Raw genomic sequence first — 24,241 nt, 5'->3', positions numbered from 1 at the left:
ACATCTTATATTTGTCAGGATTCCACTCTGTTCCACCCTTTTCTTCCATTTTTTTTTTTTCATTTTGTCGGTGTCATAACTTTCCTACCCCACCAGATGTCGCCAGAGTTTTTTTCAATACTCTATCACTCCCAGTGCTTCAGAACAACTGTTTCCGGTACTGTATGTATTTCTTTATGTCCGTTTCTTGATTGTTTTTTGTTTTGCCTAGCCCACCGTGTGTTTCTCAAATGATCCTGAATTACTCCTGAAATCCAAGGAAGAGCAAGTCTTGCTCTTTTTCGCTTGCCTCTTTTTTCTTTGTTGCTTTTCTACTGGTGTGGTTTGCAGCTTTTTATTTGTGCCTTTCAGAGTGGTTTTATTTGTGCCTTCTTTTATTTTTTTTTGTTCTATTTCAATGGACTGTTTGTACTTTGCCTCCCTCCCTCCCAGTGTTTCTGACATCTGCTTTAAAAAAAAATAAACTGAAACATGGACTCTGCTGAATCTCGAGTCCTTTTTTGCACTTGGGGTCCACTTTCGCTCTCGTGGCACACAGACGACGCCAGTTTTGAACCCTGGTCTTGACAATGATCTTAGAGGAACTGAGTAAGGTCATCAGTCGTCAGGGGAAGATCAGATCATTTCAGTGTTTTGGTTCTTTGAATCTAATTCATCAAAATAAATGAATCTTTTTTTGAGTCATTTAATTTCATTGTATTCCTTTGATCAGAAATTACATAAAATGATACATTTTCAATAGGTAGATCCCCCAACACATGTACATACACAAACATTTACTACAGTTCCCATAATTTATATATGTATACCTATAATGGCATAGTGTATATAAGGAGTCACGTCACAAAAGAACAAATGATTCGGACCAGATGATTCAAAAGAGATGAACGACTCATATCTGTTTTCTGTGTATTGCACTGCATAGCGTATATGAAAGTCACATGATTAAAGAATGAACAATTAGGACTAGAAGAGTCGAGAGTTACATTACAAATTTCTGTTTCCTGTACACAACCTACAGAGATTTTGATTTGCTTTTCTCATGAGGTCCAGTAGAAAATGAACGCATCGCTATTTGAGAAGACTCATTCTACTGAGTCACATTAAAGACGTTTAAAATGAACGAATCGTTCACGAACGACCCGTCACTACTTATTAGAAATGTGAACAATATCATTCCCTTCATTTTGCTGGTGTTAAGAGAGACTTAAGTTGAGCATAAACATGTGTTGAGTTTAGTTCTCAGATTTTCTCTCTCTCTCTCTCTCTCTCTCTCTCTCTCTCTCTCTCTTTCACACACACACACACACACAAAGCCACTCCTCTGTTTTGCAGGAAACTAAATTCCCCTCGTTTTCTCTTTCTCTCAGTCAGTTAAGGAGTGCAGGAAAATGGCAGAGGCCAGTATTTTAATAGATCAGGATCAGTTCAGCTGTCCAGTGTGTCTCTCTCTCCTGAAGGATCCAGTGACTATCCCGTGTGGTCACAGTTTCTGTAGAGTGTGTATTAATGACTGCTGGGATCAGGAGGATCAGAAGAGGGTCTACAGCTGTCCTCAGTGCAGAGACACGTTCACTCCAAGGCCTGTTCTACGCAGAAACAACATGCTGGCTAAAGTGGTGGAGAAACTGAATAAGACTGAAGTCCGAGCTGCTTCTCCTGCTTACTTTTATGCTGGACCTGGAGATGTGGAGTGTGATTTGTGCACTGAGAACAAATACAAAGCTGTCAAGTGCTGTCTGGTGTGTCTGGCCTCCTTTTGTGAAACTCATCTGAGACCTCATTTTGAACTTCCTGCCTTGCAAAAGCACAAGTTAGTCGAAGTTTCCGGAAATCTACAACAGAAGATCTGCTCACAGCATGATAAAGTGCTTGAGAGCTACTGTCATACTGACAAACGCTTTCTCTGTTTTTTCTGTGTGATGCATGAGCATAAAAATCACGACACAGTAGCTGTCGCGTCAGAAAGAGCCGAAAAGCAGGTGAGAACTGAAAACGTTTTCAGCCATAATTCACTAAATAAATATATATTCATTATATATTCATATGTCATAGAAAGAACACGACGATCATTTTAAGGATCTCATCAAAATTTAAAAATGCTGCTTGGCAGAAGGATTTGAACTGTTTTAACTTAGTACTTAACCATTGGTGGACGTACACAAACAAAATACGCAAACCATGTAGTCGAGTTTAAGTAGAGCTACAGTAGATAAAATATGACTCCAGAAAAGTGTCCCTTTAAACTTTCACTTGAGTAAAAGTACAAAAGCATTTGCTTTCAAATGTATCCAAAGTACTAAGATTTTTTACGGCTATAATGTTTTTATTCTAATTTTTGCCACAAGACTCGTAACACACTGATCTATAAATAGAATCAAATGAATGATTTAAACAATGATTAATATCTATAAGAATTATAATGAGGCAAAAACCTTCTTTTCAACTACTTAAAAAAAAATCGTATGTAAAAAATATTTATACCTCTCTAAATGTTCTGCTTGCTGCTGAACTGATGCTGAACAATATGTTGGTGATCAGTAGATACCACCAAGGGGTGATCAAAACAAGTTATGATCAAAACAAGTTATGAAAAATAAAAAGGGACGACCGATTTCACAAAATGTAGTTTAGTAGAAAGTCAAATATTTAACTTAAAAATGTAGAGAAGTTAAAGTCTCGCCAAATGGAAATACTTCAGTAAATTACAGATATGCAAAAGAAACTACTTAAGTACAGTAACAAATTACATTTACTTTGTTACTGTCCACCACTGTACCTAACCAAGTGTTATATATGTCTTTGTGGGTGCATTTTCACTAGCAGTTGAATCTGTTTGCAAAACATAGTTGAAACGCAAAAAATGACAATTTAGTTCCTTCTAAAATAGTTCCTTCTACTATTGTCAAAAACATTAAAACAATTAACAACACCAACTTAAATAAACCAACAAGATGTATGTATACAGTGTCGCTGATATGCCTGCCTGGAAAGATGCGTTTTCAAATGAGTTTTGAAAGTGATATCCCATAGATGGCAAACGCCTACGAGGAACAACTAAGGACAACGAGGACATCAATCTAAGATTTTGAGAAGGAGTGTATGTTAAAAGTAGGTCTGATAGATACAGTAAGAACGACTCGGGTTATAAGAAAAAGCAGGGTTTTAAACGTTCTTCTGTATTAACAGGAAGCCAGTGTTGGTGAAATTGTTAATATGTGCTTCGAAAAAAAGACTAGTGTGTACAAGTCCATGGTACGTAGGTAATATTCATGCTGTGTAAATACAAATCAACATTTTCAACCATATACAACATTCTTCTGCTGGTTGTTGGGAATTTCCTGGTTGAAACCGGTTGAATTTGAAATTCCTGATGGTTTACTTCTCCTTATCTTCTTCCGTCATTTATACACTGCCAAAAAAAAAAAAGACAATTTAGTTCCTTCTAAAGTAGTTCCTTTTACTATCATATAAAAAAGTCTATTATGTCCAAGATCATTATACAGTATGTGTGCTGTGTAAATCCAGGTGATCCCATACCTCTGGGCTGCTTGTAAATCAATCAACAATTGAATGAATGTCCATCTATCTGTCTCTGTTCTTACACTAACAAGTAATGTGTGTTTAGATCCAGTCTTGGCCATCATCAATGACAGAAATGGTAGAAAACATAAAAAGCTCAGATCAAGATCATAAAAGTCTTCATTGACACCAGTAGTAGTTCAACATTTGCTAAAGAAGTCTCAGTGTGATGTACTAGGTGGTATCAAAAAGTTTGAAGATTGGCTCTGTTTACAATAAAGTACTTCATTTATTTGCGCTTACACACTATCAGCTTTAAAACGGTCCCCTTGCACAGCATTACAGCGCCCCCCAGCGTTCCTGCCACTTCTTTTTTCAAAGCGTGTCAAGCACCTTCTGAAATTCGCACTGGATCACCGGAAACATCTCAAACGACTCGTTGCAACATCGTATGTCAAAAGTATGTCAGGTTAAACATCTCGGTGGCAGACTTGCCCAGATTTTCACACTTGCTCTTTGTTCTAACTTGATGAAATCGTGGTAACAATCGTAATGGTCCCGCATGTGGTCAGAACATCACCGTATAGCACCATTAGTTTTGAAAACTTTTGATACCACCTCTTATATTGCTGGCCAGGTATTTAAACCTGGGGTATTTCCATCTCCACACCACCAAGCTCAGTGGTTAAGGTCCTGGATTACTAAACGGAAGGTCGGGGGTTTAAGCCCTGGTATCGCCAAGTTGCAGGAGTGGTTTGTGATAGAAGAGTATCTGTGAGAGTGAAAAGAAAAGTTTATAGGTCTGTGGTGAGAACTGAGACGTTGTATGGTTTAGAGACAGTGGCATTGAGTAAAAGGCAGGAGGTGGAGCTGGAGGTAGCAGAACTGAAGATGCTGAGGTTTTCGTTGGGAGTGACGACAATGAACAGGATTAGAAATGAGTTTATTAGATAGACAGCGCATGAGGACGTTTTGGAGACAAGGTGAGGGAGGTGTGATTGAGATGGTTTGGACATGTGCAGAGGAGGGACATGGGGTATATCAGTAGAAGAATGCTGAGAATGGAGCCACCAGGAAGGAGGAAAAGAGGAAGACCAAGGAGGAGGTTTATGGATGTGGTGAGGAAAGACATGCAGGTAGTTGGTTTTAAAGAGGCAGATGTAGAGGACAGGGGGTATGGAGACAAATGATTTGCTGTGGCGCCCCCTAATGAAAGCAGCCAAAAGAAAAAGAAGAAGATAGTCAAATATAGTCTAGTGGTTCTTAATAAAAAGTTATATAAGATATAAAAGCGCAAGTTATTTTATTACTTATTACAGGTCTGAAGTATTTCTGTTCTATCTGCAGACATTTTAGTTTAGCATCTATTTGCTTAACAAATTGATTTGCACATAGAATAGGAAATATTGTCCAGAGAACTTGGAATGCAATGTTATTGCAATGTTATAAATTAGAAATACTAGATCAATTTGACTGTATTGGGATATTTTCCCACGATAAGTTCACCTTTTTTGCAGTGATACGAAGTGAAAATTAAATGGCAGAAAAAATGCAATCAAGCTTTATTCTGAAAAATAAACTGCAGGTTATGAATTCTAACATGCCTAATCTTTGCCACACTTGCTCAATTGCCAAATACCTGCACCTGGTTTCAAGTACACACCCTACTTCATGTGAATTCACATGGGCTTGCTCATACTGGGCTTTGTCCTCCCTACATTTCCTTTTACCTTTATTTTTAGAAGTAACCTCATACTCTGAGAGGATATAGTTTGATTTTTAATACATTTATGTTAGCGATCTGACCTGAAAACCTTGTCCATCTTTTCCTCATTCCAGCTTCATGCAGATGTTCCTCATTCATGCAATTCCAACCTTAAGCTTTTTTTTACCAGTTAGTTTCCCGATGCACTGTTGAGTCTGTGACAGCGTTTTTCTTCTGACAAAAAACATATATAACAGTATAATTTAGACAATCGGTTGCTCTGGAACGTTTTGCCAGATTACTTAAAAGTACTCGTTCAACCTCCACATCAATTTTTCGTTGGTTTGATCCAATTGTGAAAGCTTTGTACATTCGTTAAATCGATCTTGTACAATTGTCTGCCATTTCCTACAGGTTTTAACCCACAAAACCTCTCTGCATCAGTTCATTGCATAAGTCATTGAATGCAAAACAGTTAAACCAGTTGTTGTCATCTGTCTTCTAAAAGTTCTATTAAACTTTTTTTGGTAAATGAATTGATGAATTGTGCAGATGAATCTTGAATGTCACTAATAAAGGCGAGTGAACGGCATCAAGGGATCAACCAATGATCAACCAGTTCTCTAAAACAAGTCAAAGGTGAATCCCGTTAACCTTCATTTGGCAACAAACCGCAAAATTACAATTTCTGAAAACGGATGAGCAACTAAGAAACGAACAGAACAGTATATTACAGTAAAAATGTGAATCCTGTCCAATTTCTTGCAATCTATGTAAATCAAATATCCAATCAAATCAATACATTTGTGCTGCTGAAATTCATAGATGCCAAACAGAAGGAATAACAAAGTTGTGAATTTACAGTCGCTGTGATCCAACATGCCTAAACATTTTGATGATTTTGTTTGTGATCAATATCGATGGGACTTTTCATTCTGGTGGGACTGAGATGTTCATTGACACAAATACTTAATTTTGATAGACGAACTAATGATTTTGAGGAAATGACAGGCTTCTGCAAGAAATCCAATGTGTTCCAATGTGTACAATTTGTTTTAAGAAATTCACTTACTGGTTTGCAAATAATAACGAGAAAACTGTAATCACCATAATCCAAACCCGACATCAGAAAATACTGAAATTGTACGACGTCATACTGACAACATGATTAACCCTTTTTTGGCGATCTTGTCTGTGAACAATGACAAAAGGACATGTCATTCTGATGGCAATGAGATCAACATCGTATATCTGTAATAAATGGACATTCGGTGCAACCCAGATGAGGACCGGTTCCCTCTTGAGTCTGGTTTCTCTCAAGATTTCTTCCTTATGCCATCTCAGGGAGTTTTTCCTTCGCCACAGTCGCCACCGGCTCGCTCATCAGGGACAAACTTACAGTTATAAAGAACATATTAATTTTTTATCACCACATTATCTGTGTAAAGCTGCTTTGAGACAATGTTCATTGTTAAAAGTGCAATACAAATAAACATGAATTAACCTGAACTTCCATTTACTGGTTTACAAATTTTAAGAATAATTCGAGAAATGCTTCGAAGCAACTGAGAAAACTGTTGTTTGAACAATATAATGAACACGACACACACATATTCAAAATGTTATATGAAGTAGTAGCTCAGCTGTTAAGATCTTAGACATCTGTTTAAGAAGGTCAAGAAGTCCACAGCTACCACCTACCGGATAGTTGTGAGTTCAAATCTCAGCCACGCCAAGTTGCCGCACCCGAGCAAAGAATTAGTTTCTCGGTTGTATTAGATAAATGTAAGACAGTGTCTGTAAATGTAATCTAATGTTAATCCCATCACCATCAAACTGCCACTGCTGGGGCTCTTGTACAAGGTTCTTAACTCAGTTTGGATAAGGGTGTCTGAAGGATGCCATAAACCATAACCACTACAGAGTATTATAACAAACTCTAACACATACTTACATACATGTTGGTGTTTAGGTTTATTACAGCTACAAAACTCATAATTTCATAATGAATGTGTTCCTCAGACTGAACTGAAGGAGGAGCAGATGAAATCCCAGCAGAGATTTCAGCAGAAGCAGAAAAAGGTGCAGGAGCTGAAACAGGCTGTGAACAATTTTAAAGTGAGTAGTTACACACAAACACAGTGAATCACATTAAGGGATGGAGTGGTGGGTCAGTTTGAAATTGTGTGTGTCCTAACAGCTCAGTGCACAGACAGCAGTAGATGACAGTGAGAAGATGTTTACTGAGATGATCAGCTCCATGGAGAAAAAGCGCTCGGAGATGACGGAGCTGATCAGAGATCAGGAGAAGGCTGAAGTGAGTCGAGCTGAACGACTCCTGGAGCAACTGGAGCAGGAGATTTCTGATCTTCAGAGGAGAATCACTGAGCTGGAGCAGCTTTCACACACACACGATCACATCCATTTCCTACAGGTAACACACACACACACACTCTCTGATTCACACACTCTATTTCGCCACCTTAATTTATTCTCTGTGATGTTCTTTTTTTTTTTCCTTTGTAGACTTTCCAGTCTCTTAGAGTCTCTTTTGAATGTGAGGACTCATCCAGCATCACTGTCAATCAACATCTTTCATTTGATGACGTGAGGAAATCTGTTTCTGATCTGAAAAAGCAACTCGAGGAATTCTCAGTGAAAGAGTTGACCAAATTCCCTAAACATGGTGAGAGAAACTGTGAAGTTGGGCAAACTTGACGTTTTTATGTAGCACATAAAGAAGACACAGAATTTAGGGTCAAACACTATTTGAGTGTGTTTTCAGTCAAATAACTATATATGTTATCTGTATTCCAGTGTTGTTACATGTCATATTCACGTAGCAGCAGTGGTGCGGAGACAACACGCTTAAGAAACAGTTTAGCGAAGAGAAATCTAACTACATATAACGTTTTCTTTTGGTTGCTTCCACTAGGGGGCACCAAAGCGAATCATCCGTCTCCATACCACCCTGTCCTCTTTCACACCAACTCTACCTGCATGTGTTCCATTACCACATCCATAAACCTCCTCCGTGGCCTTCCTCAAAAATATTGGTCACAAATGATTGGGCACTTTCTAAATGATAAAAGTATAATGCATAATGAATAATTATATATATATATATATATATATATATATATATATATATATATATATATATATATATATAAATATATATATATATATATATATATATATATATATATATATATATATATATATATATATATATAAATGCTTTGCAAATATGTTTGAAATGGTGCATTCCAACTTTGTATCACGTATCACTTTTATTTGTTTGTGCCTTTTACAGCACCTTCTTTTTTAGCCTCCATTTTGTTTCTGTGACTCCACAGTTGCAGCAGTTCAGATGTTTTTCCCCTCAGAACCGAAGAGCAGAGAAGATTTTCTGCACTGTATGTGTAAAACACACAAATATACTCACAAATTGGCGTCTCACTCTACATCTAAACACATTATCTAACATTTCCATTGTTCATGTGTTTAGATTTCTGTGATCTGACTCTGGATCCCAAAACACTACACGATCACCTCATTCTGTCTGAGAAGAACAGAGTGGTGACCTATAGTAAGACAAGGCAGCCGTACTCTGATCATCCAGAGAGATTCAACTACTACAGCCAGGTGTTGAGTAAAGAGAGTGTGTGTGGATGCTGTTACTGGGAGGTGGAGTGGAAAAGTGAGAGAAGTGTGTTTATTTCAGTCTCATATAAAGATATCAGAAGGAAAGGACGGAGTGATGAGTGTCTGTTTGGATACAACGATCAGTCCTGGAGTTTGCAGTGTTCTTCTTCTTCTGTCTTGTTCTGGCATGACAATGTTAAGACCAATCTCAGAGTTCCATCATCCTCCAGAATAGGAGTGTATGTGGATCACAGTGCAGGAACTCTATCCTTCTACAGCATCTCTAATACCATGAAGCTCCTTTACAGAGTCCACACCACATTCACTCAGCCTCTATACGCTGGATTCTGGCTCAGCTCCTATGGATCAACAGTGAGGTTAAATAAAAATGTAGTAATGTGATTTTATATTCACATTAGCAAATATAATATCTTCTTTCTTTTCTGAGAAACACATGCATGTTCCTTTTGTTTCTATGCAACAAATTCCATGATACCTAACACTCCAGACGACTCTCTAAAGAACTCTTACAGAGCTGGACTTACGCTTCGGCTCATTGTCTTGTTGTACGGTGAAGTCGTTCCAATGAGCCGCAGTTCAGACAGAAAGGAATGGTAGCCATGTTGGTTCAATTTAAATTAGCATGCGCTCAATACAAACAGAAATTTGTGGAATTGTGGCATAGCTTCATGTATACAGATTCTTGTCAAAAGAAATTTTGTGTGTCATTTTTATTTTTGAAAAGATTTTGCGATCTGTTTACATTTTTAAAGATTTCGATTATTGATTATCTTTAGATTTTTTTAATCCCTTTTTTTTTCAGTACAACGTCTTACAATCTGCACTTGTTTCTGTCAATGATCATACAAAAATAAAACACAGAAAATCAAATGAACAATTTCATAATAACATAATACAGTAAGTCATCACAAACTATAAATGCTGACTCTTTCTTTCCTCTTGTACGCGTATATGTACATAAATTCTTATTAGGTATCAGTGCGCCAATGTATCTTTTCCAGTAGAGGGCAGTATTGATACATTTGTTACGTGTTATATTGACAAGTAATCAAAAGAGCTGATGAGGTAATAAGCAAAACTGAAACTTATTTGTAACTTCTGAACTTAATAATTGCTCACAGTTATTACAAATTAACAATTTAAATTGACATGCAAGTGGATAGAGATGGGGTGCAACAGATTTACCACTTCAGTTTTTCTTAAACCATGTTGAGAGGTGGTCCAAATGCCTTTGACCAGCTTGTGGAGACCACCTTTATCACACAAGTAGAATTTCCAATGCCTTTCAATGACAAACAGCTTGCCTTAATTTAACAATTGATTTGATCAAAGAAAACTGGCAGTTCCCTTCACTCAATCCCTTGGAATGCTCTTGTCCACTCTGTATGGGTTACATCAATTCGCAACACTTCCTTTAATGTCGTTCGGAGCCCCAGTGACTGATGGACAGATTCCTCAGTTCAGAATACACCCCACTCCTGTGGCTCCATCATATGAATTTTCAAGGTTTTCATTTTCAAGAGGCCTGGGGAATCACTCATCATCAATGGAGTGAAACATGTGCATGCAGTTCTGAAATTAACCTCAAGAGGTGCACTCATAAGAATTTGGAGGGCAGTTTTTTCTGTGTTGGGTTTTTTTTTTTTTTTTTTTTTGTCTCAGTTGACTGTGTGATATAAAGAGATGCTGAGCTTTCACAGAGCTCCAGATTTACAAAGATGCTCACCAGCTGACATCAACCAAGTGCAAGCTGATTTTAATTGACTATGACACAGAAATTATCGGGTTTTAATAGCTTCATCAGTATTCGCAGTTCATGTTTTAGGCCTCTGGGTTTATTAGAAAAGTGACAGCACATCAGATTTGGAATCTGCTTATTTGGCTCAACAAACTCATCTCCTATTGGCATAAAAAAATATATATACTTGCATTGTGTATTAATTTGCTTAAACCCTGACAAGAGGGCAACCCTTGCTGCACAAATCTGATTGCAGAAGTCAGACAAAGTCTGATCATAAAGAATGATAAAAAAGTGTATCCTGCTGAATTACAGTTAAGAGGACTAATTTCTAGAGCCAGCCATGGTATCAGAAGTTGAGCAATTGATGACCAGACCAGGTCAGGATCAGACCAAAATGGTAATGAGAAAGTTTTTTTCTCTTCTGCAAAGGTAATACGTGACCTGAGGATGTATCAATTTCTATTTTGGATACTTGGAAATTTGGGCAAATTTGAACCTTGAAGAATTTTTGCTCTTGCGTACAGTTAAGCATGAGTTCAAACCCGCAGCCACTGTTGAGTCTTTGAACAATTCCCAAACCCTGAGGTGCTCAACTCACTTGAACAGAACTTCTCGGAGCAGACCAAAGTTTCACACTCCAGCGATGTGCTTTTCAATATTCTGCATCTATCCTGTGAAGCAATTTTCACAATGTAAGCGAATCTTAAACGAGCTCAATTTAATTACCGCGGCATCGTCTCTGATCAGAATGAAGCCTTCGTGTGCTGCTGAACCCCTCAGTCCTGCATTCTCACACCAACAGACTGTGAAATTATAATTTTTTCATGTCCAGTGGCCATCTGAGTGGCAAATTAGGATTATTGATTATGGACAAGCACTTATAAGTTGCAGTCGTGCATCTCCATGAGAGATCGGAGTAATTATCATATCATTCCTGGCATCGTACGATCTCCTTTACAACACAGTCTTTGTGAAATGATCCGGTGTAATGTCCACTATCCTCTTGTTTGCTTAAGCAGCAGCTTTCAAATGGTACTGATGCCTGACTGTTGTTGTAAAAAGGAAACAGTAGCTCAGTGGATAAAATGTCAGACTTCTACTCGAACGGTCAGGGGCTCAAATCCCAGCACCAACAATTGGCCACTGCTGGGCCCTTGAGCAAGGCCCTTAACTCTCAATTGCTAAGCTGTATAACTGAGAACACCGTAAGCCGCGTTGCCAAATGCCGATAAAAGTACAATGTTTACATTTTCAGTTATGAAATCTGTTTAAACTACGTGGCCAAATCACAATGAACAAATTGTGCATCAATGATTTTTATATATGTATTTAATGATTATGAAAAAAACTTTCTTTCACACAGCGGATCATCCGTATTCAGCATGCTCGATTTGGCACATGTTTTTACGCCGGATGCCCTTCCTAACTCAACCCTCCCCATCTATCCGGGCTTGGGACCAGCACTAAGAGTGCACTGGCTTGTGCAACCCTAATGGCTGGGTTTGGTTCCCTGACCGGGAATCAAACCCAGGCCGCGGAGGGGAGAGCGCCGCATCCTAACCACTGAACCACTAGGGAACCTATTTAATGATTATAAAAAATAAGTGTCATTATATATCGAACGCTAAATTTGTTTAAACACTTTTGTTCATGTTTTTGTGGATTGAAAGTAAAAAGTCATCATTTAAAAAAACATACAAGGAAGCTTGATGGTCTGGGGCTCTTTTGCTGGATCAAGAATCTGTGAATTGCAGAGAGTGAGTGACACCTGGAACCAAAACTACTACCACAGCATTTTGCAATAACCTGTGGGGTATGCCTAGTTGGTCAGGGGTTTATTCTACAGCAAGATAATGACCTAATACCTACCTTAAGGCTGTGTCAGAAATACAGTAAAATTCTTTCATCACATGGATATTTCATCAGCCATTATGCAGCGCACACGGAACAGATAAGATACCAGGTTAGATAAGGTCCTTGCTCAAGGGCCCAACAATGGCAGCTTGGCAGTGCTGGTGCTTGAACCCCTGACCTTCTGAACAGTAACCTAGAGCCTTAACCATTGAGCTTCCACTTTCCTATCATTGAACTGCCTCCAGACTTAAACCCCATCAAACTACTTTAGGATGACCAAGATGAAGCAAAGCAAAGTAGACTTCAACATATTTGTGGGATGTTGTGCAACAGTATTGGGAAAAACCTTACAATATTTGATTTGATTTGATTTTGGTCTTAGAAAGAATGTCACAAGTGTGTTCAAAGGTTGTATCTGCATAAATGTTGGTTAATTTGATAAGTCAAAAATTTTGCTTATATATTGTTTAACAAAACGATTTTATGATTACTTTTTATATCCAATTGTTTATTTGTTCTATGCTTTCATTTCAGAGTACATTGTGTATGTGTGTGTTACTTTATTGTCATTGTTAGTTTGTAATCTCCCCATTGTATGCCTACACGATGAACATGGCATGGTGTGCAAGTATAAATAATCGGTTTCCTTATAGTAGATTAGAGACTGATTAGCTTTGGAGCCCAGTGATAATGCACTTTATGATTAACTCCCATACACACATACAAACACACACACACACACACACACATCCAATTGCTTGAAGTGCATCAGGAGCGTGGGTGCTCAGTGTGCGTTAGCTCTAAATCTGTACTACATTGTAAGTGTACTTTCTGGCCTCCTGTAATATTAATACACACTTACATTTTACATTGTAAAAATCGCCCTACTCCAGAGCGACTTACAAAAGTGATTAGAAGTCTTTATCAATAAGTACATACTGGTCCTTTATTAGGACACATAAAAAATACTATCAGCAGAATACTCCATCAGAATACCATCACCAATGCCAATTCCAATTCAAATTAAAGTCATTGTGAATTTGATGGCTGCCACAAATCTCAAAAAAGGTTGGGATGTTTACCACTGTGTAGCATCACATGTTCTGTCCGCATATGTCAAGGGAACTGAGGAGACCAGTTGCTGAAGTTTTGATTAAGGAATGTTGTCCCATTTGCTCAACCTTTATGGGTGTCCTTTGTTGTCTTTTTTGTTTCATGATGTGACAAATGTTTTCAAACGGTGAAGGGTCTAGACTGCAGGCAGGCCAGTTCAGCACACAGACTCTTCATCTACGAATCCATACTATTGTAATAAATGGAGTATGCAGTTAGCATTGTCTTGTTCAAATATACAAGGTCTTCCATGAAAAAGACATTTTTTTTGGATGGAATCATTTGTTGCTATAAAACCTGTATATACTGTTCAGCATTGATGGAGCCTTTCCAAAGATGTAAGTTGCCCATTCCACAGCCACTAATGCAACCCTATACCATCAGAGACGTGGTTTTATTTAACTGAGCACTGATAACAAGCCAGATAGTCCCTCTCCTCTTTAGTCCAGAGGACATGGTGTCTATTGTTTCCAAAAAGAAATAAAAATTTAGATTTGTCTGACCACAGAACGGTTTTCCATTTTGCCTCAGTACATTTAAAATGAGCTCTGGCCCAGAGTGGATGGATGGATGGATAACCTGCATTTGTTCACAGGCAATAATTTCTGGAGGTGTTAATGAGCCCATCTAGTGATTTCCATTACAGAATCATGGCTGTTTTAAAAGCATTGCCACCTGAGGGCCCAAAGATTTTTAACTTTTGCTATATTATGTACTGTACATGAAGATATCTTTAACCGTTTCTAATTATGTGTTGAGGAACATAATTCTGAAATTGTTCCACAATTTGTCTTTCACAGATTGGTGAAGCGTTGCCCATCTAAGACACATTATTTATACCAAATCATCTTACTGGCCTGTTGACAATTAACTTTATCAGTTGCAAAGTGTTTATTTTTCCAAACTTTTGTTCCAGCCAATAATTTTTTTCTTAATATGGTGTATTTCCTCAGTTGAAATATTTGATATGCTTTCTATGTTCTATTGTAAATAAAATATGGATTTATAAAATGTGCTAATCATTGCGTTCTGGTTCTAATTTACATTTAACACAGCATTCTAACTTTTTTGGAATTGGGGTTGTATATCTGTTATCAAATCAATATCTTCTAACAGCCATTGAGGAATGAAAAACAGCTATTAAATCCACAAAAATATATTTAAACTTGTGCAGATTGCTATAAATGTGGTAGCATCAGCACCTGTTGTTAGGTGATCAGTCACTTTCTAGGGGGCCCTGGAGTGGCCAAATCAGAATCTGACTAGCTTAAGCTATATCTTCAAGCAACATGGAGTTTATGCCCCCAGGTGCTGACTCTAAATCCTTATATCATTCTTTTGACCCCGGCAAAACGTAATGTGACGGCTAAAATCTGTTTGGATAAAAATTCCAATGCAAACAGACAAAAAAATGGCAACTCTGTGATTATGTTGCCTTTCTGACCCTGACGGCCCACCACAGCATGTTATAGTATAATGATTTTCTGCTGCTAGGCAATGCTCAGCTCAGCAATTATTAATAAATAAAACATTAATAAATAACTCACAGTAGGTGAGAACTGTTTTTTTTTTTACATACTTTATTTATGCAATGTCCAGAAATTGGTTTTCTCAACAATAATCAAACTCTTTTGAATCAACATTCTGCATCACCCAGATGAAGATGGGTTTAATTTTTGAGTGAGCCAGTGGTGACTGTGGCAAGGAAAAACTCCCTGAGACTTCATGAGGAAGAAACTTTGAGAAGAACCAGACTCCAAAGGAAACCCATCCTCATCTGGATGCAACCAAATGTCCATTCATTACAACTCGATCATTTTTGAGGTGTATTGTTCAGTGATTGGTGCTTAAAAGCAAAACTATTCATGCAACCTGTGGTCCTGGGCCATTGTATTAGACTGTTGATATTGTTATGGACAGCCATTTTCAGCCAAAAAAAGCTGTTTTAAAATGAGATGAATGACCAAAAGATGAAGAAACAGTGTGTCCTCCTACACAGTGAACTCATTTATTCCATTAAATTCAACTGGACTTATTACAGGCAGATTTTATTTTATGTTCATTTCTTGTTACTTTAAAAATGTATAGACTGATATTTCAAAAGACAGTCGTCATGTCAGAAATTAAATTGTTTAACTTTTTTTTTTTTTTTTTTAGGACAATAATATTTGAAGCAATACTGTTCCTTTTTTGGCAAACATTTGGCATCGGAATGGTCATGGGTTCAAATCCAAGCACCACCAACCTGCCACTGCTGGGTCTTTAAACAAGGCCCCCCTCAATTGTTCAACTGTATAACTGAGGTAACTGTCCCTCGCTCTGGATAAGGGCATATTCCATATGCCATAAATGTTAATGTACTGCCTTTTATTTATATGTCTGGCCTGTGAAAGGTTCTGCATTCCGAGTTGAGTTAGGCGGAAGCCATTTGTCATTTAATATCTATCAAAATGTATGTTTTTGGATTGTTTTGTTTTTTTAGCATAGTTGAAGACACACATTATCTTGAAGACAGAATTTTGATGGATAAATTCATGTATTAACAGGTTGAGCTGTAAAGGTATTAGAGAAGTGCTTGTTCAGCTTATCCTTAAAAATTGTGCCAGGTTTTTTATATGATATAAGCCCCAGCACTACCCAGTTAACACTGTTGAACCCTTGAGCAAGGCCTTTAACCCTCTTTGCTTCAGGGGTGCTGTACCATGGTTGACCCAGTAGGTCAGCTCAGTGGATAAGATTTTGGACTTCTGCTCAGAAGGTCATGAGTTCAAATCCCAGCACCATCAAGCCACCACTGCTGGGCCCTTGAGCAAGGCTCTTAACGCCCCTAGATTTCTCATCTGTGTAACTGAGATAAATGTAAGTCAGTCTGGATAAGTGTGCCTGCCAAATACAGTGAATGTAAATGAACCTCGTCTCTGACCCCCAACTTCCTAATAAGCTGGGATATGTTAAGTAAGATTTTGTGGAACAGGGCATACAAATGTTACAATTTCAGTATACAGTATGTCTTGGATTTTTCAAGATGCAACTGGAAGAACATGATAATAAAAAAGTGCTGGATCACGTGCTACTGCATATTAGTACTGCAGTAAACCAGTCACTGATGTCAGAATTACACAGATCAGGACCACTTACAGATGAAGTGATTAACACTGATTATCTCTTTATTATGGTACCTGTTAGTGGTGGGATATATAAGGTAGCAAAGTAATATTTTGTTCTCAAAGTTGATGTGTTAGAAGCAGGAAAACGGGCAAGTGTAAGGATTAAGCAAGTTAGACAAGGGTGCACTTGGGGACGAGAAGGCTGGAACGTATGGTCCAATCTAACAGATGAGCTCCTGTAGCTCAAACTGCTGAAAACGTTAATGCTAGTTCTGATAGAAAAGTGTCAAAATACACAGTGCATCGCAGTTTGTTGTGTATGGGGCTGCATAGCCACAGACCAGCCAGGGTGCCATGCCCATCATAATAGTATGCCTGATCAATGTATAATGCAGCAACATATTTCCAATATACTGCATTCCTATTGGATTTAATTCTACATTTTCATCATATTAATCTTAATATTTGTTACGTTATTCTTTTTTGTTTGCAATATATTATGTTTGACAGCAAAAAGCCTTCCTCGTTCTGGACTATCTAAATCTGGATTGTTTTCGAAGGGCTTGGATAAAGACACTCTTATTAAGAAAAATCTAGAAAAAAAAAAAAGAAAAACACCCTTGGATTGTGTAGGAGATTCCCATAATCTTGAATTGACTCCTAGCTGCATAACTCAACTCTGAATACGTGTAATTTTCTCCACATGAATGTTGGTGCAACATTTGCATATAAGTCGCAACTTGGCCCTCTATGCGGTCATATGCTAAAATCTTATGATCTTTACTTTATAGAATTTGTTCCTAGTTGTCTTCCTCAGGAGCTGAGCTCGAATCATCCTATTGTTTATTGCTGCCTCTCTGGACATGGTAGTGAGTTTGTAGTTCAGCAGTGCAGCCTGGAAATCAGTTTCAACAAAACAATCACATTCTACAAATACAGTGATTAGCAGCAATGTTCACCCTTCTCCTATTGATACTTATTACATTCTCATAAAAAACACAATGTGTTTTCAGCTTGGCCATCAAAGCGTTCCTCTTCAGAGATGGGTTCCTACTGGCAAGTCCGACATCTTGTTTGTCTCTTTATATTTATTGAAGCACCAATACAAAAAAAGTCATCCTAAATTAGCATAGCAGTCCGAGCAACATGGTGTCCCAAGCCTTCTTTGATAAACCATTTCTTCCACGTTTACAATCATTTATACAATCTTCTCCCCCTCTCCAAACCCTTACCCCTCCACCACCAACCTTTAGTTACATTCTTCATGGTTCTTATTTCATTCAGTATTCTAAAAATCCCTAAAGAGTTCAGGTGAGAACAGGGTCACCTCATGGTTGTGGTGTAATCAGGGCGAGGGCTGGCTGTTGGCCTCCAGCAGCTCCAGGAAGAGTTTGTGCATGGGCACTCGGCCGTCCTGCTTGACGCTGCAGAAGTATTGCACGGCCTTGGCCGAGATCTGCCGCAGAAGAGGGAGGGTCATGATCAGTTTGCCCGCCCTCCTTGGGTCGTTGCCATGGTGACTGCGTTCGTAGTCCTGCAGCGCCTCGTGCACACAGTCCTGCAAGCCCTGGACTGCGTCAATGTCCTCAATATGCATAGAGTCTGAAACAAAAAAACCTAATTAATTAAGTTGGCTTAATTACTTTGAAGCTGCGCAAATATGACTGCAAACAATCATAGCAAATATTTTTGCTAGCTTAATTAAACCATTGTAACATGCAGCACAGGTAAAGCTAGCATTAACAAACCTCCAAATTGTCTTTTTCTTTCTCCTTCTCACTCTGCTTATCTATCTATCTATCTATCTATCTATCTATCTATCTATCTGTCTGTCTGTCTGTCTGTCTGTCTGTCTGTCTGTCTGTCTGTCTATCTAAGCTGTTTAACCCAATGTATATCTGCCTGTCTTTCTAGCTAGCTAGCCAAACTAACCTATTTTAATATGCAGCACAGTTAAAGCTAGCAACAAACCTCCCTATCTATCTATCTATCTATCTATCTATCTATCTATCTATCTATCTATCTATCTATCTATCTATCTATCTATCTAGCAAATATTTTTGCTAACTAAACTAACCCATTTTAACATGTTGTTTATTTAAAGCTAGCGTTAACATTACAAACAGCTAACATTTGCATAATAATTTTTTTTTGCTACATGCTTTAAAGAACATCTGTTGTTTTACAACCATGCTGTTCTGTTTTAATTTGTGTTCTGTCTCCACCCCTGTCTTGTTATCGGTCTCCCTGTCTGACTTCTCTGTTATTTACCAAGGCTTATTTCATTCTCAGGTCATGTTTCATGTCTAATGTTTTTTAACTAGCTTTGTTTCTTGTCACATTTTGCCCTCGTTTCGTTGTTTGTCACCAGACTGTCACCTGTTTTACGTTTTTTTAGTTAGCCTGCCTGGTTATATAAATAATTCCCCTGCACTTGCAACTTCACACTCGTGCATTCTGTGCACTACATTTCTCACCCATTTGTCTCACTTTTTGTTATGGTGTAATAGATATTTGAGTGTTGTAATTGTACTTGTTGGCCACATGGCAAAAAGGCACCCCCTGCCCTGTATGCACCCACTAACTAGGTGTATAAAATGAATTGAGTTGGTTTTAGTTTTCTGCACCATTCTGAGAACCTCGAAAGATTGTGTGTGGAAAAAGATGTCCTCAAACCACTACATGAACAACCAGGCCACCATCAACACAGTCATCTTGACCTCCATCTGCACCATGTTACAGAGGTGGAAAGTAACGTGTTACAGTTTTTTGTGTACTGCTTTTTAAAGTAGTCTTTAGCATCTCTAATGTTAGTTCTACTCAAGTATGTTTTGTTCCAAATATTGTACTTAACTTCATTTTCAATTATATCCGTTACTGAGTAAAACAATAAATCAATAAAAATAATGCAAGAGGGGGGATTTTGCCCCGGAAATTACTGCACTCACAACTCACAAACTCACAAAGCGAAAGATGGAGACAGACAAAACAGACACAAATGGCGTCGAATTTAATCAATGTGTGCACTCAGTTGTATCAATGAGCCTCGGCCCTGTCGCTGGTTCACTACTGTTCCTTCCTTGGAGCACTTTTGATAGACAGTGACCACTGCAGACCAGGAACAGCCCACAAGAGCTGCAGTTTTGGAGATGCTCTGACTCAGTCGTCTACACAATTCTTCTCCTCATCAAACTCGCTCAAATCCTTATGTCCATTTTTCCTGCTTCTAACACATCAACTTCGAGGACAAAATGTTTGCTACCTAATATATCCCACTCGCTAACAGGTGCCATGATGAGAAATAATCCATCTTATTCACTTAACCTGCCAGTGGTCATAATGTTATGCCTGATCGGTGTATATTCTGCTGCTGCAACATGATTGGCTGATTGGATAATCACTACAATTTTCTCTCCAGGGGCATGATGGGTATAGAGTAAATTTGTACCCGAGTTAGTGAGTGCAATGGCCTTGAGTGTGACGAATTCCTCTCTCTCCAGGCCCATGGCTCTGTACTTCCTGACAAGCTGCAGGATGGCGCCATGGAGCTCGAGCAAGCCAGTTTGTTTGGCCTGCTCGGCATCCATCACATAGTCCTCAGCGAACACCAGGCAGTCCTGGGCGTCCAGCGAACGGAAGACCACACGCAAGATCAGGATCTCCATCCATGCGCTCTGCAGGAGACGCATCTGGTCTGGCAAGGAGAGACTGGAGAAACCTGGACGAAGGGACAAGGACGGGAAGGGAAAAGAATTGAGACATGGGCACTGTTTTATTTAACAATAATTAAGTGTGTGGGGTTGATCATTTAAAGTACACAGTCTGCTGTGGTGATCCTAGCATGGTCCTAGCAAACGAGTATGCGACAAAACTAGCATAATAATACACATGCATTTATGCTAGTAAGCATAAATAGAGACAAATTAGGTGGAGATTAAGTGTGTCAGATGTTGACTGCAAGCCTTACTTAAAGAACAAGCAAAGCTTGATGCCTGAAAGGAATATGCTGATCTGTACAACACACACACACATACACACACACACCCATACACCTGGTTTAGGGGGACTTTGTTTTGTAAGCATTACATTATAGGAGAGTGTCAACATAAAAACAGGTGCCAGCCCATTGTTTGTGTGTATGCGAGTGTGTGTGTGCGCGAGTGTGTGGGGTTATTTCTGTTGTGAGTGTGTGTCATGTTATTTATCGCTGATCGGGCAGATAGCATTAAAGAACAAACACCCATGTCCACTCAACAAAATACAAAGCCTGTGTGTGTGTGTGTGTGTGTGTGTGTGTGTGTATATATATGCCTGGTAGGTGTTTGGCCCAGCCGATGTTGAGCACCAGCTCACGGTCAGCGAGATCACACAGTGTAGTCAAAGCTTTGATGTCATCGTCAGGGAGGGCGGGGTCATGCATAGCGTACACCTTCTCTGGCTCCGCCCCCAAAAGGTGAGACACCACCTTGTTCTCAGCTATGTAGGATTCTGAAACACACATACACACAGAGTTTAGTGTATAGTTGTGTAATTATGTGAGGGTGTTTGTTTGCGTGTGTGTGTGTGTGTGTGTGTGTGTGTGTGTGTTTGTGTGTTTAGTACCTGTGCGGGTTCTCTTGTGCATTTGTGGTAACTGCATGTCGAGGTAAGAGTTTGATTCCATGGTGCGCTTGTATTTCTGACGACCTCCTCGCACTCTGTCCAGTCGCACACACACACACACACACACACACACACACACACATTAGAATGCAGCAGAAAAAACACATTGAGGGTATTGCAAAAAGCAATACAGCTTAACACAATCTTGAATTGTTTGTGTGTGTGTGTGTGTGTGTGTGTGTGTGTGTGTGTGTGTGTGTGTTTCTGTGAGTACATATGAATGCAAATCGCTGTGTCTATTCATACAGTATGTGTGTAAATGTTAAAGCAGCCGCCTTTGATAGCTATTCAGTGTGTGTGTGTGTGTGTGTGTGTGTGTGTGTGTGTGTGTGCATGTGTATGAATTAATTTATGGCTCCTCAGTTTGTGTGTGTGTGTGTGGTTCATCAGTTGTGTTTGTATGTACTTATAATTGTGTGTATGTCTCTGTTCTTGATGTATGTAAAGTAACAGCCTTTGATAGCTATTCCACGTGTGTGTGTGTGTGTGTGTGTGTGTGTGTGTGTGTGTGTGTGTGTGTGTGTGTGTGTGTGTGTGTGAAAGAGAGAAAGTGCTGGAGTGAAAGATGCATTATGTTTAAAATCAGGTGTGGGATTAATTGGATTTCATGACTATCGATCTGCGGTGTCTTCTTTAATTACACTGTGATGATTGTCTCGGGATTTATACTTACGATCTCTCCATCCTCTTTCTCTCTCTCTCTCTCTCTCTCTCTCTCTCTCTCTGTATACATCTATCTATCTATATATCTATCTGTCTTTCTTTGTGCCTCTCTCTCTTGCTTTCTCCATCTGCCTGTATGTATATCCTACTCTCTGTCTCTTCCTTTGTTCATTTCTCTCACTCTATCTCTCTTTTCTTTTTCTCTCTCAATCTCTCTATTTCTTCAACAGTTATTTTCTCTTTTGCTCTGTGTGTATTTGCTTTTCTCTGTCTCTGTGTGCCAATTCCTGTATATATCTTTCTTCTGTCCACCTACTTCACTCTTCATCTCTCTCTCTCTCTCTCTCTCTCTCTCTCTCTCTCTCTCTCTTTTTTTTTTATACCTTTCTATCTATCTCTGTCTTTGTCTCTTTTTCTTTCTCTTTTTTTGGGGGGTTGATCTGTCTCTTTGTATCTGTTATTTGTCTCTGATAGACTAGGGTAGAAGGCGGGGCCTAAAGGAAGGAGGTGTAGCTGACATGTAGAGGGTGTGGCCTACAAAATGTGGCGTAAATGTAAAAGGTGGTCTATATAAATCACCTTCTACATTAAGGCCATTCTATAGAAGGTGTGGGCCTATGGGTAGAAGGTGTGGCCTTAATCTAGAAGGTGATTTATATAGATGTGGCCTACAGGTAGAATGTGTGGCTTAAAGGTAGAAAGTGTGGCCTACAGGTGGAAGGTGTGACATAAAGGTAGGAGGTGTGGTTTATATATAGGAGGTGTGGCCTACTGGTAAAAGGTTTGGCCTAAATGTGGAAGGTGTTGCCTAAAGGTAAGAATTAACATTGTGGTAAAACATTGTATACATTTTTGATTTTTTTTCAAGCACACACAAGTGTACACACACTGACCCTCTCGCAGCATGCCCACAGAGATGCACTTGGTAAAGCGGCATGCCTGGCAGGATTTCCTCCTCCTCTTAGTAATCTCACATTCACTGCTCGCCGGACACGTGTATTCAATACTGCCTAAAGAGAGAGAGAAATAAACAAAGAAAAAGAATGAAATTCGGCATCGAAAATCATTGTTAAATTACGTTAATTGGATTGTCAGGTTCCGGACCTTGAATAGTGCGTTTGAAGAAGGCTTTGCAGGCTTCGCACGATGCTACACCGTAATGAAACCCAGAGGCGACGTCGCCGCACACCAGACACGAGCGCTTAGGCCCCGAGTTCCCTTCGCACTCGCTCTTCACCTGCAGCACAGAAACCGAATCTGGGCTCGTCCCTGCCCCCGACCTATGATACAAAACTGGCGAGGCCACGCCCACATGCTCGCCCTTCGTCACGGAGCCGTAGCTATCCGACGATGATCCTTCGGGACTGTGCTGCATCAGGGAGGCGGGGCTCGTGGGCTCAGCCTTGATGAAGGCAGGGCAATAACCACCAACGGGCATCATATCCAGGAAGCTATGGGGAAAAACAGACGAGGGGAAAAAAGAACGAAAAAGTGTGAAAGGGTGTTTGGGGAGGGGGGTCATTTTGCAGGCTTTCGGAAAGCTTTGGAAAATAAACATTTCCACTGTGTCAGCTTGAAAATTCCACTCACAGAATAATTCCCACTTTCCCACGTCTGGATTCCACTAATGTTTATAGTACACACACACTATTATCAGACTGTACCTGTTAATACCTGTCCATTAGCATTCAACCAAGCAAGCGGCACCACCCCCATCTTACCTCCCACCCACTCACACACACACACACACACACACTTCTGGAAGACTGCCAGTAACGTGAGGCTGAAGCTGATTTGGCGTTTCTGTGGGAACTAACCGATTAAACCTGACTGACCTGGACAGGCAATCCCATAAGTCTCTTTTCACTGCACACATATTACACACACACACACACACACACACACACACACACACACACACACACACACACACACACACTATGCAAACAAATAAAAGTTACACACTCCATTTTTCTCTGTGTTGTCTGTAATTGGAACGGGTATGTTAATGTTAATAGAACGTTTCGAAAAGTTTTCCTTCTTCCAGGTTTTAAATGCGACACCAGTGTTCTGCATTGCTGGGAAACTGTTACCATGGTAACATCATGCCGTATCATGGAAATGCCTTTAGGATGTATAACATGACAGGTGACAGTTACGACTTATGCTACCGTTATCTAATCGGCTCTCCATCTAATATCATTA

The 24,241-nt window shown here is 39.2% G+C and overlaps 2 protein-coding genes across 5 annotated transcripts in view; one reads left to right on the top strand and one right to left on the bottom strand.

The window, feature by feature from the left end:
* The first annotated feature begins 1,367 nt into the window (after window positions 1-1,367).
* LOC124401402 (tripartite motif-containing protein 16-like) lies at window positions 1,368-9,798 on the top strand. Of its 3 annotated transcripts, XR_006928560.1 has the most exons (7): window positions 1,368-1,982; window positions 7,250-7,345; window positions 7,428-7,661; window positions 7,754-7,913; window positions 8,163-8,318; window positions 8,544-8,646; window positions 8,739-8,824. XR_006928560.1 is itself a non-coding variant. In XM_046873695.1 (6 exons), exons 1-6 carry the CDS (start codon window positions 1,392-1,394, stop codon window positions 9,275-9,277), a joined length of 1,680 nt encoding a protein of 559 aa, XP_046729651.1. In that variant the 5' UTR covers window positions 1,368-1,391; the 3' UTR covers window positions 9,278-9,798. The 3 variants fall into 3 exon arrangements, 1 of the variants encoding a protein (XP_046729651.1); XR_006928561.1 differs by lacking the exon at window positions 8,163-8,318; XM_046873695.1 differs by lacking the exon at window positions 8,163-8,318 and having other exon boundaries at window positions 8,587-8,646; window positions 8,739-9,798.
* Window positions 9,799-17,781: 7,983 nt separating this feature from the next.
* esrrgb (estrogen-related receptor gamma b) overlaps window positions 17,782-24,241 on the bottom strand; it is an 18,766-nt gene continuing 12,306 nt past the window's right edge. For both annotated transcript variants that reach the window (XM_046873724.1, XM_046873723.1), the window contains exons 2-7: window positions 23,141-23,487; window positions 22,930-23,046; window positions 21,314-21,424; window positions 21,023-21,199; window positions 20,160-20,429; window positions 17,782-18,313 (exon numbers count right to left, since the gene is read on the bottom strand). In XM_046873724.1, coding sequence (XP_046729680.1) covers window positions 18,057-18,313; window positions 20,160-20,429; window positions 21,023-21,199; window positions 21,314-21,424; window positions 22,930-23,046; window positions 23,141-23,477 — 1,269 coding nt within the window. In that variant the 5' untranslated portion in view covers window positions 23,478-23,487 and the 3' untranslated portion in view covers window positions 17,782-18,056. The remainder of the gene's footprint in view (window positions 18,314-20,159; window positions 20,430-21,022; window positions 21,200-21,313; window positions 21,425-22,929; window positions 23,047-23,140; window positions 23,488-24,241) is intronic.

The sequence above is a fragment of the Silurus meridionalis genome, chromosome 18 (assembly GCF_014805685.1).
Source record: "Silurus meridionalis isolate SWU-2019-XX chromosome 18, ASM1480568v1, whole genome shotgun sequence".
In the NCBI taxonomy this organism is placed as follows: domain Eukaryota; kingdom Metazoa; phylum Chordata; class Actinopteri; order Siluriformes; family Siluridae; genus Silurus; species Silurus meridionalis.
The sequence above is the reverse complement of the archived record's forward strand: the minus strand, read 5'-3'. Positions and strand labels throughout refer to the sequence as shown.

Bases quoted from the DNA above. Each gene is read 5' to 3' on its own strand.
- LOC124401402 (XM_046873695.1), top strand. From the start codon at position 1,392: ATGGCAGAGGCCAGTATTTTAATAGATCAGGATCAGTTCAGCTGTCCA. The intron at 1,983-7,249 runs GTGAGAACTGAA...TGTGTTCCTCAG, and splicing joins CAGAAAGAGCCGAAAAGCAG to ACTGAACTGAAGGAGGAGCA. The intron at 7,662-7,753 runs GTAACACACACA...TTTCCTTTGTAG, and splicing joins ATCACATCCATTTCCTACAG to ACTTTCCAGTCTCTTAGAGT.